Source organism: Camelus ferus, chromosome 9 (assembly GCF_009834535.1).
Source record: "Camelus ferus isolate YT-003-E chromosome 9, BCGSAC_Cfer_1.0, whole genome shotgun sequence".
NCBI classification, from domain to species: domain Eukaryota; kingdom Metazoa; phylum Chordata; class Mammalia; order Artiodactyla; family Camelidae; genus Camelus; species Camelus ferus.
In genome coordinates, this window is record NC_045704.1 from 65,854,099 (window position 1) to 65,873,206 (window position 19,108).

Consider the following 19,108-nt stretch of genomic DNA (forward strand, 5'->3'; position numbering starts at 1 on the left):
TGTCTTTGACACAAAAGGCAATTGTGTCTGAATGTCGTGAATGCTTTAGGTTTGTGCTGCCGTTGACATTTGAAATGGATACTCCTTTGGAGTGCAGCAGGACTTGAGTCATGGAAATTTTGGGGGAAAGACAAAAACAAACAAACTAATTAACTTGTCGAATCCTTTCTTTGTGATAATGTGAACACAACAGATTCTGGAATAACGAAGATTCGTAACTGACTAGAGCCAAGCCTCCCATTTCTTGCTTGTCTTTGTGTCCCGATGCCTGGTTCTAGAGGCATTCGTCATGTCAAAGCAGCTTCAATTTAGACGAGACGTAAGAGGCAGTAGAAGAGCAAAGGGAAACAACAGAAGGTGCCCCAATAAAGGGCAAGTCAGCCTTCGGCAGAAAAATGAGTTTGGAATCTGTGCTGTCTAGTTTTTTAATAGTATTCCTTGCTTTTAATAATAGTACAAGTGTTCAAAACCCAAACAGATCTGATTTCTAGAAAGATTTAAGTTTTAGACAAATCTTTTTCTAAATTGCATAAAACTGCATGAGAAATATTCAACAAATGTGACATTCTAATGAAATATAAGGAAATGAGAACAAGCAAACAAAAAAGTTTGCACGCCTGTGAAGAAGAAAACTCACATACAAAAAAAGCTAAAGCCAGTTTCTTTAGAGATCATTTTCTGACCCTGCGAGGTCAGTTTCTATAGTCCGACTGAAAAGACATTTGAATTGAGCAACATACTACTGTTTTTGTTTTCCTTAATCATACCCCATCATTGAAACACTGTAAGAAGAATAACAAATCCTGGGTGGGTGTGGCTACTATTGTAAGAGACAGCAAGACAGCAAAAATTGCAATAAAAGTGACAGCGATTTATATGATTCTAGTAATCATTTCTGTTGTATTCTATTGAAAACAATGTATCATACTTGACACCATTTTGTGTTTCAAACGTGATATGTAAAAACTTATGGTTCGTTTCCAAATCTAAGTATTGTTTTACGAAATTTATTGAAAATTCCAGTTTCTTTTGCTTCATCACAGCAAAATTTCTCCTAACTGAAATTAATAAAAATTATTTTAAGACCTAAAATGACCCAAGAAAAGTCCAATTTGGCCTTACCTATCTGTAAACACAAATGATGTGGTATCTTGGTGATAACAACATACAGATTTTGCTGAAATGAAGAGATAAAAAGGAAGTTTCATGGAATAAATATACCGTAATTTATGAAGCTGTATGTCTTTATCTTCTCTGTCAGTAGCCTGTCACCTGCACACCCGGGCGAGCTCAGTCGTCATTGTGTCTGGTGGGCCTGGATGCTTTGCTGACTTTGAGTCACATAAAACCGTAGCTTTCACATTTTTTTTTTTTAAAGAAACAAAGTTTATTCTTTGCATTGAGGGCTAATTATTTTTTTCCTAGATGGAAGTACAGGTTTAAAATGTTTAAAATGTTTCGAATGTTGGAATCCAACTGTGAAGCAGTTCAGCTATTTGCTACCCTTCAGTGTCTGACCATAGAGTCTTGTAAGACAAAACCAACTGCAAGGAAAAAAGCATTTTGAGATAACTTAAGATGCTTTTTGATCATAATTGTGGTGGTTTCAATAAAGAGCTAGCTGATTAGGGCAGTAAGAAGGAACCTCAAAGTTACAACACATGGGTAACATCATAGAAAAGTTTCCAAAAAATATAGACCAGTTACTTTGTCCCTCAATTTGGGTTTGTCTGCAGTTTCATCGTGTATCAGACAGTTAGGTTAAATTATATACATTCAGCAGGAAATGCTTCTGTGTTCTTCTCTGTGCATCATATCAGGAGGCACACAAAACTGACCTGTCCGATTACTGGGGATTTTTAACTATTTCTACTTGAACAAGATTATGTTGGTCAAGGGTGCTGGACAAGTTCCCCCGGCTCCTGGTGTCACCTGCTGCACAGGTCACCAACCCCTAGCTGGAAACAAAGGGAACAGGTACACATATTTTAATTTTGTTGTTATAATGGTTTATAAGGTAAGAAGCAGCAGTGTGTTAGCTCAACAATGCGTTCTCTTGCTTCACAACTTCTAAATATTCGGATGAATGGTATGTGGCCCTCCATATGCACCGCATGCGAAACTCAGGGGTGGGCCTGTTTCCAGGTGGACTTGCCCTCACCATGCTTCCACCTCCAGTGCAAGCAGGGCCTGACCAAGGCACGTGGCACTCTTCATGGGCTAACAACTCGAGGGACCACCAAAATGAAGGTCTTATGCATTTTCTACAAATACAAATTGCATGCCTGTTTCTTTACACTTTCAAAAGCCACTAACAAAGATGGAACCACACTTGCCTGTGAGGAACGTTTTGGCATTTCTCGTTGAGGATTCTGTCAACATTGGCCACAGTGGACTCCATGCAAATTTTTCTGGTTAATATAAGGAGTTATAAATTGAAACCAGAAGAATTTGGCATCATAATTCTGATTGTTTTCAAGCGGCAATTTTTGGTACCACTTAACCTTGTCGCTGTGTTCGTAAGACGCTTCTCCCAGCTCTGACGGCGGGCAGTTTACACACGGGCACGTTCCTGCCAGGTTAAACGCAGACACACTCCTGTCCCGAGAGCAGGCGTAAACACTGGAGGATGGGGGCACAGAGATAAAAGTAAGGATGCGAATAGTTTCAGTTGCTCTGCTGCTAAGTCATTTGTCTGCTTTTCCTAGTGGAGTCAGTAAAGTCCATCATCGGGAAAATGGAATCTGCGCTTCACCTTCCTGCGGACTTCGGCCTGGCTGGGGCCACGTGGAAAACGCAGGCTCCCGGCGCTCAGCGCGCCGGGCTGCGCCAGCGGAGGCGGCGGCCGTGCAGACGCGCGCTTCTCGGCCGGCCCCGCGCGGCCCCGCGCAGCAGCCGCCGCCGCCTTCGAGACGCCGCCGCGTGAGGGCATGCTGGCGCTTGAGGCGCTTTTTTTTTTTTTATGGTTGGTTGGTTGGCTGGTTGGTCCTCCTCGGCCTCTGTGTGGAGAATGGGAAAAAGACTCACTCTCCAGCTGCAGTTCGTTTTAAAAGAATGGAAAAGGAAGTCAGGAGAAAGTTACGCTGACTCGAGGAGAGGGATGGAGAGCGGAAAGGAGCGCGGCTGGCCGGCGACCAGGGAGGGCGCGGCGGCCCGGGACGGAGGCGGGGCCGGGGAGCGGGGCTCGCCCCGCGGGAGGGACGCGAACGGCCCCGGCCGGCAGCACGTGCCCCCGACGGCAGGCCGCCCCGACGGGAGCTCCGCCCGGGCCGGGCCGAGGCGGGCCCCGGGGGCGGCGGGCGGGAGCGGGGAGGCGCGGCTTCGCGGGGGTCTGTGTGCGCTGGGCCGGGAAGGGGAGTCGCGGAGCGGGCGGAAGGGCTCAGAGCAAATCCATTTTACTTCATCTGTAAACTTTTTTCCTTGCTTACAAAAGAAATACATGGTGGTTATGAAACAAATTCGCGGCGTAAGAAAGTGAGTGTCTTGTTAGTCCCCCTGCCACTGCTCCCGCGCCCTCCCTGTCGGATCTCTAGCCGGGAGCTTCGGGGCCCGGCGACACTGAGGATTTCTTCCGGGAAGGCGCGCCCCGGCGTCGGTCCTCCGGCCAGAAGGGGGCGGCACACCGCGCGCCCGGCGGCCGGCGGGTCTCTCTTCCATACGTCGCTCTCGTGACCGTCGGCGCTACATACTGCGCCTGCGCAAGCGCCGCGGCCTTTTTTCCCCCGCGGAGCCGTGCTGGGCCTGCAGCTCTGTGGCAAGCCGCGGACTCGGGTCTCTGTTCCGCAGGATGGTGAGTGGTTATCCCGATCTGGGGGCCACGGATGCACTGGGGTTCCCTCTCGTTGGCGTAAGGCCCGCCTCGGGTCCTCCTAGCGCGGCGCGGGGATCGGATGGCGATAGATTGCTGGCTCTTCCAGAGTCGGGCTGCCGCTCCCAGCATGGCCTTAATGGCTGCCACGGCGCGCGGGCACGGGGGGAGGGGTGGAGGGAGAGGGAGAGCCGGAGCCGCGATCTGGGCATGGGGTGAATTTAGGGGACCAGCTGCGGGGCAGGGCAGGCTCGGCAGAGGGGGCACCGGCGGGCGGCCGCGCGGGCAGGTTGCACGGAGCCGGTCCCGGACTCGCTGGGGGATGCAGGAGTGGGGACGGGCCGCGGCTCCTCGGACCCAGCTCCGCCCGGAGAGCCTCGGGCAGGCGAGCTGTTCGGAAAGCCTGTGTTGTTGGGCCGAAGAAGCAGCTGTTAAGCCAGACTTCGTCAGTAGAGCTTGAGGGTTGGCGTCTCTGGACCCCGAAAGGAAGCTCATTTAGTTTGGTATCGTCTCTTGCCTCTTTGTCGAGATGCTCGTTAGCATCACTTTTTGACGACTTGAATGGTGGGGGTGTTGCTTTAGTTGCTCGGGGACAGTGCTGTTCCGATCGGGAGTGACTGCTGCGTATGTCTTTGGCCAGTTGAGTTTTGCAGCAGGTAACTTAGGCTTTTGAAAAACGTTCGTTGAGAGAGGGAAACGGGAGGTTTGGTTCTGGAAATGGGACAGTCTCAAGAACACACTGACGTTTGGCAAGATTGTTGTCCTGAGCGGTGTTTTGCAAAAGTGTGGCACAAGGACTGTTGCTCATCCAAGAGGGAAGAAAACTAGAGAGTAAGTGTTAAAAGACTTAAAATCAATGTGACAGTTTTATATCTGGTAACTATAATACAAAAAATTGGCGTGCATTTTTACGTTTTTTCATTCTATTTTTCTTCAATGATTCACTTCTGTTTTATAAAATTACCAATCTTGAGAGACGGTAGGTAGGAGGGAAAGTGATTGGAAGTTTAAGTGTTATTTTGTTACACAGTTAACTCAAAAGTATCGTAAGCTAAAACATTTATCAAAGTTTTAATAACCTTTTTTTTCTTAAAGGGGTTTGTTAAAGTTGTCAAAAATAAGGCCTACTTCAAGAGGTACCAAGTGAAATTTAGAAGAAGACGAGGTATGGTCAGTCTTTCATGTTTACAATATTTAAAAAATCTGCTTTGCAGTGGAGCAGGCTTTCTTAATTTATTATTTCTTTCAGAGGGTAAAACTGATTACTATGCCCGGAAACGCCTGGTGATTCAAGATAAAAATAAGTACAACACACCTAAGTACAGGATGGTCGTTCGTGTGACCAACAGAGACATCATTTGTCAGGTGAGCTGTGTTGCCGTCTGCAGTAGTGGCTGGTGCGCCCCCCAGCACTCCGCGTTCCCTGTGCTAGGGGGGTTGTACTGGGCAAGCAGACACGTGTGGATCAGGTCCTTCCAGTCTAGCACCTGGCACTCCAGGACACCTTCGCCGAGTGAGTGAGCAGGTTTTGAGTTGGGGCCTGGAAAATCGGTACTTTAAAAAATACTCTGAAGATAGCTGTTTGGCAGTCCTGACCCCGTTTAATCCCATTCACTTTCTAATTGGGAAAGAGTAGAGAAATTGATGGTACTGTGCTGTTTTTGTAGGATTGGGAGGATAATTTTGAGACGACCAAATTCTTGCCCACTCCAGTTCCAGTAGAGCAATAGAATTTGTCGTGGACTAAGTCCACACAGCCACTGCTCTGCAGAGGTGGGTGGTTGAGAATGTTGTTAGATTCTTTGAGATTGTTCTTATCCCTGCTTATTGTTTGAAATAGGTTCTAATAAGTAAGCATGAAGATGTCTCCCATGTAAAAGACCTCCAGAAAATGGCAGTTTGTTCCTAGAGGTACTTTTCTGGGCTTTTACATAGTTGAGACTTGCAGGAGGTAGGCACACATGCTTTCATAGTTGAGACTTGCAGGAGGTAGGCACACATGCTTTCTGGCCAGACTCATTTGTTGGTTGTGAAGGCCATCTCTTCATACCTAAAGTTCAGGTGACTAAACATGAGATATCTGAAACATTGTTGGACTTAGATATGCTTGGTTCAAAAGATGTTTGAAATAATGGGGGATTCCTCTTTGATTTTTCTCAGTGCCTCCTTAATTCACTAGCTAACCCAGCTCAGTTTTTTCCATATTCAGAAGTAAGGAACTACAGTGTAACTTATTCCAAAGGCATTTTAGTATTTGATGTCTGTGTGGTAGTTTGAGACTTAATACTGTGGCATTAGTCAAACATACTTACAGACTCATAATCCTACCTGCTATCGTTGACCAAGCCGTAAACTGCAGTTGGGGGTGAGTGGGTTTAACAAAGACAAATCTTAAGTGAGCTTCTCTATGTCTAGCTTTTTGTGAAGTCCTTTGAAAAAGCAAGCAAGTGATCAGACAGCAAAGACACACGTTACTAACCCGGGTTTTCTTTTCCTGTAGATTGCTTACGCCCGTATAGAAGGAGATATGATAGTCTGTGCAGCTTATGCTCACGAGCTCCCAAAGTACGGTGTGAAGGTCGGCCTGACCAATTACGCTGCAGCGTATTGCACTGGCCTGCTGCTGGCCCGCAGGGTATGTACGAGATGAAGCGTATTTTGGAATTAGCTCACGGGGTGGATGTTTGCACGTGGATAAGACACCTTCAGCTGTGGGGACAAAGGATGCTTGCTGTTGCCTGGTAGCTTACAAGGGTGTCACCAGGGAAGATGGTTTTATGCATACATTGAGATGGAGACGCACTTTTCTAATCTGGGGAAGCCGTTTTTCTGGTTTCTGCCCTGTTTGTCGGGTGTATCCAGACCAACAGAATTGTCTGCAGTGATGGCCACCTGTATGTACTCTGTGCTGTCTGATCTGATAGTCATGCATGACATGTAGCTGCTGAGCACTTGAAATGTGTCTAGTGCTACTGATGAACCGAGTTTTTAACTTAATTAAATGTGAATAGCCCCTTGTGGCTATTTGGACAGATGTGTGCAGAAGTGTAGATCTTCTGACGGTCAGCGTCCATTAAAAATGCAGACTCGACTCCAGAGCCTCAGAATTTATATCCGAGTGATTTATACGCATGCTGTATTTTGAGAAGCAGTGTCTGAAATTTTGGGGGCTGGGGCAGGCATTTGTGGGGGATTTCGTTTTTGTTTTAATAATACTTGCCTCTGGGTGGCAGCATTTCCTATAACGTGCAGAAGGGAGATGAAAACGCGATCTTTGCCTTTTGTTGGTTATGGACATTGATTTGCAGTGAATTGTTAAGCATGCATCATTGTTGGGACCCACGTATTCACTGGTCATCAACGTGTTTGGGTGGGGAACATTTTTATTGGGGAGCATCTCGGTGCAAAGGCACTACTGGGGAAGCAGTAGCCAGGTGACAAGTACTAGCAGAAGAGTGGCTTGTGTGAACATGAGGAGGTGGCAGCGTAAAGCCACGGAAGGTGTCCTCTTCAGCACACGCTCCTACTCCTAATATTTTAATCAAATTAAGCAGAACAACATGTGATAACATTTAATATTTGCTTGTTGAATTATAGCCAAAAGTAACTTAAGACATGGGGAGATTACCTCCCAAGAGTAAGAAAGAATCAAGTTTAAGTATCATGTCCTAATTGTTACAAAAATCAGGTGTGGACAAAGTAGCAGATTCAGAAACTGTTAAACAGTTGCTGTGGTTGTGGGTGAAATTGGATGTCTGAAATTTTTTTGTAGCAATTAAAAATTGGTATTTAAAACTAGATTGGGATAAAGGGATAAGTGAAATTTTCTGTCAGGTCATAAAAGTTGTGATTTTTGAGATACTGTTAAAGTTGTTAAATATGTTTGGGCAAACATTTAGACTGGCTTCTTTGCTAATAGCTTCTCAATAGGTTTGGTATGGACAAGATTTATGAAGGCCAAGTGGAGGTGACTGGAGATGAATACAACGTGGAGAGCATTGATGGTCAACCCAGTGCCTTTACGTGCTACTTGGACGCAGGGCTTGCCAGAACTACTACTGGAAATAAAGTGTTTGGGGCGCTGAAGGGAGCCGTAGATGGAGGCTTGTCTATCCCCCACAGGTAATATTCAAGGCCTCCCTGCCGGGACTCTGATTCTGCACTGTTTCTAACGGCTGTGGAGATAACTGAATCAGTTAAACTGGTAGTCATCGTTGTGTGCCTGCAGTAGCGAGGTGCTGTGCAAAAGGAACCTGCCAGGGTGGGAAGGAACTGTTGTAACACGTTTGACAAGTGAAGAGACGAGTTCAGAGGTAAAATGCTTTGTCCAAGGTTCTAGAGCCAGTAAGTGGAAAAGCTAGCATTGAAGCCACTACCTTTTGTGTGTGGCTGAGCTCTGGTTAAAAATGGGCAACGCAATTCCACCACCACCACTCCCCTTGGGTTTTTTTTTTTTTTTTTTTTTAAATTCAGAATGAAAATTGGTTACTGAGTTATGGGAAAACAGGGAGTCTGGGGTGGGGGAAGTTTGGGAAAGATTTGTAAACTTAAACGGAATTAAGGGTGCAGGCTGCTCTTGGTAGCTAACAAGCAGGTTTAACTTTGTTGTTCCTTTGGCTTGAGTTAATGATTTTTGTTATTGTTGAGTAGATAACATCTTTTTTTTTTTGCCCCCCCTAACAGAGACCCTGGGGGTTGAACCCAGGACCTTGTGCATGCCAAGCACATGCTCTACCACGGGCTGTACTCCCTCACCCCCCAAGTAGATACATCTTAAGATTTATTAGCTTCTTAGAAATGTTTTAGTGGTTGGTAATTTGACAACCAAACTTTTTTTTCTGGCTTGCCATTTTTGGTGGGTGGGAGGTAAGCAATAAAATGTCACCTAACTGGAACTTACTTTTCTCACATGTAGTGGGAGGGCATTTTAGTTGGAGTGGGGGCTTGGCAGTCCCCTTGCAAGGCACCTGTTGGGACCTGAACCACTCAGTGCGTACTGAGGTACCACTGAGAGATCTGGGATTTAGGGAAGTAGTTTTGAAACCCTTTCCTGTGGGATATAGAGAACTTTATAGTGGTAAGTCTTGGTTCATTAATGGTTTTTGAAGGTGCTTGTGGCATGATTTTCGATCCTGAAATTAAGAAATCAGCTGCTGAATGATGATATCCCACTAACTGAGCAGTCAGTAAGTTGGTCCTTTGGTTGCATATGATGCAATTAATTGTTTCAAGACGGGACTGATGGCAGCTACTGAAGTGAATTCCTGCTAGTGAACTGATTTCAACCAATGTATACTAAAATACGAAAAACTTTATTTCAGTACCAAACGATTCCCTGGTTATGATTCAGAAAGCAAAGAATTCAACGCTGAGGTTCACCGAAAGCACATCATGGGGCAGAACGTTGCAGATTATATGCGTTACCTGATTGAAGAGGACGAGGATGCTTACAAGAAACAGTTCTCTCAATACATAAAGAACAACATAACTCCAGACATGGTAAAAAATTTTTAAATGCATGTATTGGTGAATTTATAGAACCGGGTTTACTACCTGTTTGCGGAGCTGGACTTGGCGACATGCTTTTAGGAATCTTAGATGCTGAAGGATGGCAGGCTTCAAGCATCCAGATCTAACGCTTTTGGGGGCTGTTGTGTATTTGGCTTTTCGATATTTGTAAATTTCATTCCTGTAGTCCTAGTTAGAAGCTGTTTTGTCTGATATGAGGTGCCAGTTACCACTAAACTCCGCTCATTTTGAGGCCATAGGGAAGCAAGATTCTTTCTTCCTCATAGCAGATAAGTGCTGTGTTCTGGACTTTTTCTGTGTCAGGCACGCGCACAGAAAGGTTCTGTCACTGGTTCTACATGATGTTGCAGAGGTGAAGGGACCCATGTTTGCAAAACTGAGTTTAACCACCTCTGAAGCTGAGTCTCCAGGGCTCTAAACACATGAGAGTAGTTGAAGGTGACAGTACCGGTTTCGATAGTGAAGGCACAACACAAAGGTCACAGGTTATAAAACTATTAGAAATGTAGCACTATATGTACACTGGTGGAGCACATACCAAGTAATTGTTTTATTAGGTTCTTTTCTGTTGGTGTATAGGTTGTATTTTGGCATAGCTGTGTCTGAAAATTGTTTTTAAAATAGTATTATAATTGAGGGAAAGAGCACTTTCTGTTAATTGTGTGCCTGTTAACACAGTCTAGGGCTGAATAAACACAGCTTGAGTTTTTGAGCTAGGAAATGGGTGGTTTTCATAGCAGCAATACAGATGCATGTTAGTTTTCACATGCGTGTGTTCTGTTAGCATGACGTCACCCTAGTAAAAAGATGTAGTTTTGACTGATTCTATTCTTTCTGCAAAATTTTCCTTCCTCAGCCACGGACGCGCAGTCTGTGTTTTCAGGTGTCTGTCCTGCTGCTTTGCTCTGTGCGTGCTGTACTTGAGCCAGATCACTGATTTTGTCTGTGGAGACCTCTTTGCTTACGCATGCCTGCTGAAGTCTCCTGCAGACGTCCGGTGTGTCCAGCAGGAAGTGGACTTTACCTAAACTCACGGTGCTCTTAAAATACCTGGTTGTGTTGCCTACACAACTGATCTCTTGGAGGAAATGAGCTGGATGGCTTAGATGTGTTAAATGACTATTTGAAGTCATCAGATGGATTTGCTAAGTACAGCGAGCAGAGAGCTGTAACAGCTTAAAAGAAATAGAGAAATAAACTTTCATAAGGAATTTAGGTATTTTGAGGTCTCGAAGGCAGTGAAAGTTTTTGCATTATTTTCCTTTGCTAATGTGCTTTATACAAATGCATGTAGTAATTGCATTTTATCCATATTGAACAGTTAATTCTAGAGCCCAGGATTGCTTTGACTCATTCTTGAGGAGAGCTGTAATTGTTACTGAATTTCGTGCATTTTACAGTTTTTCTTCATTACCTGATCTTCCACTTGATCAATAGTCATTTTGGGGAGGGGTTATTGAAACAATTCAGTTTACAATATTGTTTTTTGTTGAGTTTCAGAATGAAATTCTCATTAATGTATCTAATTGGATAGTCTTTCAGGGTTTTCAGGGAAATTGAGGCTTCTTTCTGGTTCTGCAGAGGCCCGATAGTGCTGCTAAGATACTAGTGATTTGTGGTAGGTCAAGAGGTTCCTGGTGTGCAGTCCTGGGATACCTTCTGAAAAGACCTATTAGATGTCAACGGGAAATAGAGATTTGGGGAATGTGGGAGAACAGATCAGTTTGGCAATTGCTTGTTTGTCCATAGACTCTTCATCTTAACGTCTTAAATCCACACTTGAATGAAAGAATTCAGGTCAGATGGTTTTAAGTGAATGTAAAATGTGTTTCTGCAGAAATCAGTTTGCTCTAAAATTGAGTGACTCAGAAGTATAACTGAATTACTCAGAAATGCATGCAGATTTTTCTTGAGGAAGATTTGAGTTTTGCAAAGTGACCGTTCACATTGCCTATGGTAAAAATAGGGAATTCCTTAGGGAAAGGATTAGGTACAGATACAGACATTAACCTAGTTTAGTTCCTTTTGAGATTCTCATTTAGAAGGACGAAATAGAGCACGTAGTGGAATACGGGATGTTACATTGTTTAGGGCGCATGAAATGAAACCCAGTACTGTTCGCTTTGCTTTGTTCCAGATGGAGGAGATGTATAAGAAAGCGCACGCTGCAATACGGGCCGACCCGGTCTACGAGAAGAAGCCCAAGAGAGAGGTTAAAAAGAAGAGGTACGTGCCTTCCTGTTATTTTGAAGATTGGAGGGGCTCCTTCTTGTTTTATCTCATTCAGACTCTGAAGTCGTGCAAACTCGATCACTGGCTCTGCATGATGTTGCAGAGGCGAGGGGAACCAGGTTTGCTAAAGCAACCGTGGTGACGGAAATGCACTAGCCTCGGGAGCTACCCAGGGGCCCGTTCTGTCCCAGTACATGGTCACTGTCGGTTACTATGTTTTTAAATAGGCTAATGGAATATAATTACTTTCTATTAGTCTTTTCACAGTTTGATCTTTGGAGTAGTAAACAGTGTTGATGAGTTTAAGCATTACACTGACATCTTCATTTGGTTCTTGGCTCTGTGGTAACAGGACAGTTGGGGTGGGGGAGTTAGATTAAGATCATAAACAACTGCATGTGTTGGAACTTGGATTATTTGACCTCCATCTTATTACAAAGTCTTTATAAGTTTTTCAAACCTCTTTCGCCATGGTTTTAAAAAATTATATTCCTTTCTCTCTTAACTTTGTTTTGTAGGTGGAACCGTCCCAAAATGTCACTTGCCCAGAAGAAAGACCGGGTAGCGCAGAAGAAGGCAAGCTTCCTTAGAGCTCAGGAACGAGCTGCTGAGAGTTAATGAACCAAACTACAATTTTTTATGAAGATTTTAAGACAGTAATAAACTTATTGACCGAGCAACCGTTTGTGTTAAGCTCTTGTTAATGAAACTGGGAAATACCTGAAATTAATAGTATTTTCCTTCAAGAAACAAATGTAGCTTTTCTCGGCAAATGTCTTGCATATTGACTCAAAGTTCACACCTGCTCCTTGGGCGTCTGTTCTTCCTGACAGGAGTTATCCCTTGAATTGTACGATGTGTAGTTTTTAAAAAGTCTGGCAAGCAGCAGAAAAACGTTCCACTAGAAGCATTTCTTCCATTCATTTATTGTAATCACAGATGAGTGGGAAGAAAAAGTACCTTCAAAGTATACAGCTTTAAAGTAAGCAAAACTGATGTTAATCCATAGTTTTAATTTTTGAGAGAAAGTCGTCCAGTGTAGGTCGTAATTTTTACATATATTCACTTTACCTCGGTGAACTCTTTAAGCAGAAAATACTGTGTTTTTTCTCACGGGGTGTTTGCATTTTATGGAGTTGTTGCAAGGCACATGCCAAATTTGAATAAACATGAAAGGAGAAAATATTAATCCTTGTATATGGCATTTATATGAGAAAAGTGTTAGGTGGATAAATTTACATGCCTCTTAAATAGCCCTTTGGCCAATAGGAAATACTGTTTGAAATGGAAAATTACTATAAAGTTGTATGATTTCAGAGCCCTGCTCTCAATGTCCCACTTTCTCAGCTCAAATTCAAGGTGGGTGGATCTGCATTGGGTCAGTGGCCTGAAGGTAAGCATTTTGAAGGACAGTTGGCTGGCTGGACACTGAGACCCCCTGAGTCCAGGGTGGTAGAAGCTTGTCTGTGTTCAGCCTCTCAGACCGGCCGTTACATAAACTGCCAAGTAGGACACTTCCTGATGGGGTTAAATTCTAAGAGGCTCAGTAAGAGCCACTCAACACTTTGAAGCCACATAAAATTTGTCTGAATGAGTTAAATGTGTTTATAATACAAGAAACCATGCTATTAACCCAACATTTGTTTATAAAGGAGTAATTTTAATTTACCTGTTTTTGCAGTCTTAATTTCTGTTACTGTGCAAACTTTACCATGCTAAGACATTAGTAAATTTATGTATAAATTTTCTGTTTTAAACAGCAGCTTCGATGCAAACAATGTTTCCAGCACTGGTATTCTGGCTAACAAAATCTACAAAATACGCTCACTGTTGATGTTTATGGAATGAAGCTTTTCACAGCATTATTTTAAGTCATTAGTCAAAATAGTTACACAGTGAATTTAGCAGGAAATGTACCAGGACTTCTAAAAGGGTAGAAATGAAATGTTTGGATCTTTTGATTCCGTACCTCCAGCCGTTACTTCTGCAGTCAACGTGTGGTTCAAGATGATGGCTTCTTAGGACCTGGGCAAAGGAGTTTTGTGTAACTGGCAGGGATTTAAATCAGGAGCCGTTTTAAAAAATGCTCAAGATTTTCCTTCGAAGGGCTAGGTTTCTTAAAATGGCTGCAATGTCCAAATGAACTAAGAATCATTTGTGTAGGAAATTTTCTTCCACAGTAATGTTTTCAGGTTATTTAGTATCAACGAATGTTCCATTTCCATTTGGTGTGCTGTGACTTTGAGAGCAATGCAAGAATACAGCTGCTTTTCTAGTTCTTCACGAATCTCGCTGGGAGCACCGTGCAGTAAGTAGTCTTTGAGCAACTGACAGGCTTTTGCCAAGTTTGGTTGTATGACTTCTGAAGTACACTTCATTGTACTCTGATCACAGCTAGTTCGACAATCTGTGCCGTAGACACAGTCCAGGTCAGACTCACAGTGACGGTCCTTGATGAGTTCTTTCAGGTTTGTCTCTGGCACAATTTTCCTCATGTCCAGCATTTTCAAGTCATACCTACTGTTATATCCTAGGGTTCTGGCACTGGTGTCACACATGAGGAAGTTCCCGTAGGGGCCGTGGAAGACGTCCTCCACGAATTCTAGGAGCCCGATGGCTATTTTAGCCTTCCGGGGCCATGCCGGTGCGAAGAGCTGGCCCATGCTGCTGCTGAGCCCCGACGGGACGAAGCGCTCCATGGCCCACGGAAGGCTTAGTCCATAAAGAGAGGCATGGTCGACACTTTCCGTCACATAGAGGTCGCCGCAGAAGCCCATCAGTTTGGGGGTGTGTTCTTTATCTTGAAGTATCACCATAAGGAGAAATTCATTTAATTGAAGAAGTGCCCATGCTGACTTTGCTTCTCCCAAGGAAACCTGGCCATCTTTGTCTCCATCAGCCACTGTCAAGATGAGATTAACCAGTTCAGAGAGGTTACCTTGGTCCCCTAACTTGGCCTGTAAAGAAAAGAATGGCTAATTAAGGAATGAAAAACGAGTACCTCACGTGTAACATGCACACTGGCTGACTTTACAGGGATCATTACCCTGCTGAGCAGTAATCTTGCTACTGAGTGCCCGTAAGAAATGTAGTACGTTGCTAAATATTTATGATGCCAACCTGAGTCAGGACTATGTCTTACGTGCTTGGGATAAAGCCTACTTTGCTAAGTTTATTTGTTAAGGGGTGGCCACCCCTGGGAGGGCTTGAGGTCCAATCCCTAGTACCTACATTGGAAGGGGGGGCACCCTAACTCCTGTAGCCTCGGCGGATCCTGTAGGTAAGTACAGTCAGCCAAGTCATTATTCTGTGCCTTATTCACGTGCTTACAAAGTTGCAGTGTAACTGGCCCGTATCCAAAGCTACAAGGGTCAACTACAAGTTATTTTCTCCTAGTTTGTAATTGTTAACAAGTTACTTTACAGGTTGTATTGTTCCAGTAATGAAGATTAAAAAGTATTTGCCTGTGAAGTTTCTCTGACACAAGTCTCTAGCATAAGTGGTCCAGAGAAAGGAGGTTTTGAGTGAAAACACAAGAGCAATAAAAATGAGAAAAAGAATCTTCCCAAGAGTACTTACTTCCATCTTCTAATAGTTTTATTTCATCTTTGAGAATTTCTTTAAATGCTGTGCAGTTAGGGACCAGCAGCTTGACCTCGCCTTCACAAAAAGAGTCAGTTACCGTGTCCAGCTGGGGGCAGCCTGTCTGCTTGGTGAGCTGCCAAAATGTCTCACTTGGACATTTTTAACTATAATAAATCATGTTAAACCTCCTCCATGTACTTTTTCTTTGATTTATTTGCTCAAGCTTGAGTCCCTGATAGAGGTCAGAGCACAGCATTTGTATGGCCTGGGACGGAGGCCCTGCGACCCTTCCAGACGACCCACTTCACATCAGCAAGCTGTGAAAAGCGCGGACTTTTTTTTTTTTTTTTTTTTTTTTTTGCAGAGAGGGCATAGATTTGTTTGTTTGTTTGTTTAATGGAGGTGCCGGGGGTGGAACCCAGGACCTGGTGGCGCCACACGGAGCTATAGCCTCCTTTGCATCCCGTAAGTACTCACTTTAAAGAGACTGTAGACCATTTCTTTGAATTTCTGTACAGTAGTTCCCCTGGTTGGCTTATCAAATAACACTATTTCTTTTCTTGGTTCCAATTCAGTTCCAAAATCAAGATGAAGTTTTTGTTCCATTTGACATTTCACAACACCTGGTAGATTATCCCAAATCCCTAAATACATCTGTGAAGAGAATGACAAATTATGCTTTAGGCAAGTAGGAAACTCTAGTCTGCCATTATATTTTTAGTGTCCTCTTAAAAACAATCAACAAAACATTCAGATTGAGCTGACTTTCTGAATTGCAAATTTACAAATACTTAAACTTGTTTCCTTAATTTTTTGAAATTATAAAAGTATTGCATACCTAAATATATATTTTTGACCATGATCATCAATTTCATTAAAATTTTTCCATTTTTAAAATTGTACTAAAACATAAAAAGCAAAATTTACCACTTAACCGCTTTTAGCATACAGTTCAGTGGTATTAGATTCACGAAGTTGTGCTACCATCACCACCATCTATTTCCAGAACTTTTCATATTGTAAAACTGAAACCATACCCATTAAACAATAACACCCTGTTCCCCCTTTTCCCCAGCCCCTGCCATCACCAGTCTACTTCCTATCTTTATGATTTTGACTAAGTATCTCATGTAAGTGGAATCATAAAAAATTTGTCCTTATGTGACTGCTTATTTCATAATGTCCTCAAGGTTTATTCATACTGTAGCATGTGCCAGAATTTCCTTCCTTTTTAAAGCTGAATAATATTCCATTGTAGGAATAAACCACATTTTGCATTTCCATCCATCCACCGAAGTACACTTGGGTTGCTTTCATGTTTTAGCTATTGTGAATGATCATGAACATGGATGTACAAATCTCTCTTCGAGATCCTGATTTCCAATTCTTTAAGGCATACACCCAGAAGTGGAATTGCTGAATCATAGGGTCATTCTTTTAATTTTTTGAGGAAATGCCGTCCTGTTTCCTTCAGTGGCTGTATGTACCATTTTACATTCCCAGAACAGCACACAAGGTTTCCAATTTTCTACATTATTGCCAACACTTACTATTTTTTATAGTAGCCGTCCTGATGAGTGAGAGGTGGTATCTCCCTGTGGTTTTGATTTGCATTTCCCCAGCAATCTGTGCTGCGGGCTACTTTTCATGTACTTGTTGGACATGTGTATAGATAGCCTTTTTTGAGAAATGTCCATTCAGGTCCTTTGCCCATTTTTGAATGTGGTTGTTCTTTGTTGTTGAGCTATAGGAGTCCACTGAATACTCTGGATAGTAATCCCTTATCCAATATATGATTTGCAAATACTTCCATTCTGTGAGCTTTTTACTCTATTGACACTGTCTTTTGATACACAAAATTTTAAAATTTTCATAAAGTATAATTTGTCTATTTTTTCTTTTGTTGCCTGTGGCTTTGGTATCATATGCAAGAAATCATTGCCAAATCCAGTGTCATGGAGCTTTTGCCTAAGGTTTTCATCTAAGAGTTTTATAATTTTAGTTCTTCCTTTAGATCTTTGATCCATCTTGATTTAATTTTTGCATGTGGTGTTAGGTAAAGGTCTGACTTCATTCTTTTGCATGTGTATATACAGTTTTCCCAGTACCATTTATTGAAAAGGCAGTCTGTTCCCTATAGAATGGTCTTAGCACCCTTGTCAAAAATCATTTGACTATATATGTAAGGGTTTATTTCTGGGCTGTCTATTCTATTTTATTCCATTAGTCTATATGTCTGTCTTTATCCAGAACCACACTGTTTGATTACTGCAGCTTTATAGTAAGATTTGAAATCAAGGGGTGAGTTCTTCAGCATTCTAGTTCTTTTTTTAAGATTGTTTTGGCTATTTAGTGTCCCTTAAGATTTCATATGAATTTTAGAGTGGGTTTTCTATTTCTGCAAAAATTATCTTTGGAATTTTGCTAGAGATTGCATTAAATTTGCAGATCACTCTGGGTAATACTAACATCTTAAAATGTTAAGTTTTAACAATCTGTGAACATGGAATGTGTTTCCATTAGTTTACTTCTTTAATTTCTTACAGCAATGTTTTGAAGTTTTCATAGTATAATTCATTCATCTCCATAGTTAAGTTAATTCCTAGAAGTATTTTTTGATGCTATTGTAAATGGAATGGTTTTCTTAATTTCCTTTTTGGATTGTTCATTGTTAATGTAGAAAAGCAACCGATTTTCGTGTGCTGACTTTGAACTCATGTATCAGCTCCCTTTCTCGTGGGGTCTGTAAGTTTCCTGCACACACGACCACATCGTCTGTCAGCAGAGGTAGTGTCACTTCTTCACTTCCACCTCGGATGCCTCTTCTCTTTTTCTCATTTAATTGATCTGGCTGGAACTTCCAGTACTATGCTGAATAGAAGTGGTGACCTGTGCTGTGGAAACTGAGACACTGATGGAAAAAACTGAAGATGACACAGACAAATGGAAAGATACACAGTGTTCTTGGATTGGAAGAATCAATACTGTGAAAATGGCCATACTACTCAAGGCAATATACAGATTCAGTGTAATTCCTATCAAATTACCAATGGCATTTTTCACAGGACTGAAACAAAAAAATGTTAAAATTTGTATGGAAACACAAAAGACCACAAATAGCCAAAACAATTTGAGAAAGAACAGAGCTGGAGGAATCATGCTCCCTGGCTTCAGACTATACTACAAAGCTACAGTAATCAAAACAGTATGGTACTGGCACAAAAATAGACACATAGATCAATGGAACAGGGTAGAAAGCCCAGAAATAAATCCATGCACTTATGGTCTGTTCCCTATTGAATGGTCCCTAATGAATGACAAAGAAGGCAAGAGTATATAATGGAGAAAAGACAGTGTCTTCAATAAGTGGTGCTGGGAAACTGGACAGCGACAGGTAAAAGAATGAAATTAGAACATTCTGTAACAGTACATACAAAAATAAACTCAAAATGGATTAAAGCCCTAAATGTAAGACTGGATACTATAAAATTCCTAGAAGAAAACATAGGCAGAACACTCTCTGACATAAATTGCAGCAATATTTTTTTTGGATCCATCTCCTAGAGTAATGGAAATTAAAGCAGAAATAAACAAACAGGACCTAATCAAACTTAAAAGCTTTTGCACAGCAAAGGAAACCAAAAAGAAAACAAGAAGACATCCTACAGAATGGGAGAAAATATTTGCAAACAATGAGACGGACAAGGAATTTCCAAAACACACAAACAGCTCATACAACGTAATATCAAAATCCCCCTTAAAACAAAAAACAAAAACCCAATTCAAAAATAAGCAATAGACCTAAATAGACATTTCTCCAAAGAAAACACAGATGGCCAACAGGCATGTGGAAAGATGCTCAGCATTGCTGATCGTCAGCGAAACGCAAATCAAACTACAATGAGCTGTCACCTCACACTGGTCAGAATGGTCATCGTTAAAAGTCTACAAATA

At 42.4% G+C, this 19,108-nt stretch overlaps 2 protein-coding genes and 2 non-coding genes across 5 annotated transcripts in view; 3 read left to right on the top strand and 1 right to left on the bottom strand.

Annotated features, from left to right (window-relative positions):
• Window positions 1-3,643: 3,643 nt before the first annotated feature.
• Window positions 3,644-12,249, top strand: RPL5 (ribosomal protein L5). 2 transcript variants are annotated; one of them, XM_032487095.1, is made up of 8 exons: window positions 3,644-3,790; window positions 4,904-4,973; window positions 5,058-5,173; window positions 6,309-6,443; window positions 7,728-7,930; window positions 9,130-9,307; window positions 11,478-11,563; window positions 12,088-12,249. In XM_032487095.1, the coding sequence occupies exons 1-8, from the start codon at window positions 3,788-3,790 to the stop codon at window positions 12,185-12,187; spliced, it is 891 nt and encodes a 296-aa protein (XP_032342986.1). In that variant the 5' UTR covers window positions 3,644-3,787; the 3' UTR covers window positions 12,188-12,249. The 2 variants fall into 2 exon arrangements, with proteins under 2 accessions (XP_032342986.1, XP_032342985.1); XM_032487094.1 differs by having other exon boundaries at window positions 3,645-3,790; window positions 11,475-11,563.
• On the top strand, window positions 8,961-9,057 carry LOC116666192. Its single transcript, XR_004323033.1, has one exon. It is a non-coding gene; the product is annotated as a small nucleolar RNA SNORD21 (small nucleolar RNA).
• Window positions 11,636-11,767, top strand: LOC116666123. Its single transcript, XR_004322973.1, has one exon. It is a non-coding gene; the product is annotated as a small nucleolar RNA SNORA66 (small nucleolar RNA).
• Window positions 12,250-12,479: 230 nt separating the features above from the next.
• The window catches only part of DIPK1A (divergent protein kinase domain 1A), a 95,123-nt gene continuing 88,494 nt past the window's right edge, over window positions 12,480-19,108 (bottom strand). Inside the window, exons 4-5 of the mRNA XM_032487093.1 lie at window positions 15,632-15,808; window positions 12,480-14,526 (exon numbers count right to left, since the gene is read on the bottom strand). Of these exons, the coding sequence (XP_032342984.1) occupies window positions 13,714-14,526; window positions 15,632-15,808 (990 nt within the window). The 3' untranslated portion in view covers window positions 12,480-13,713. The remainder of the gene's footprint in view (window positions 14,527-15,631; window positions 15,809-19,108) is intronic.

Bases quoted from the DNA above. Each gene is read 5' to 3' on its own strand.
- RPL5 (XM_032487094.1), top strand. The intron at 4,974-5,057 runs GTATGGTCAGTC...TATTTCTTTCAG, and splicing joins GAAATTTAGAAGAAGACGAG to AGGGTAAAACTGATTACTAT. The intron at 6,444-7,727 runs GTATGTACGAGA...CTTTGCTAATAG, and splicing joins GCCTGCTGCTGGCCCGCAGG to CTTCTCAATAGGTTTGGTAT.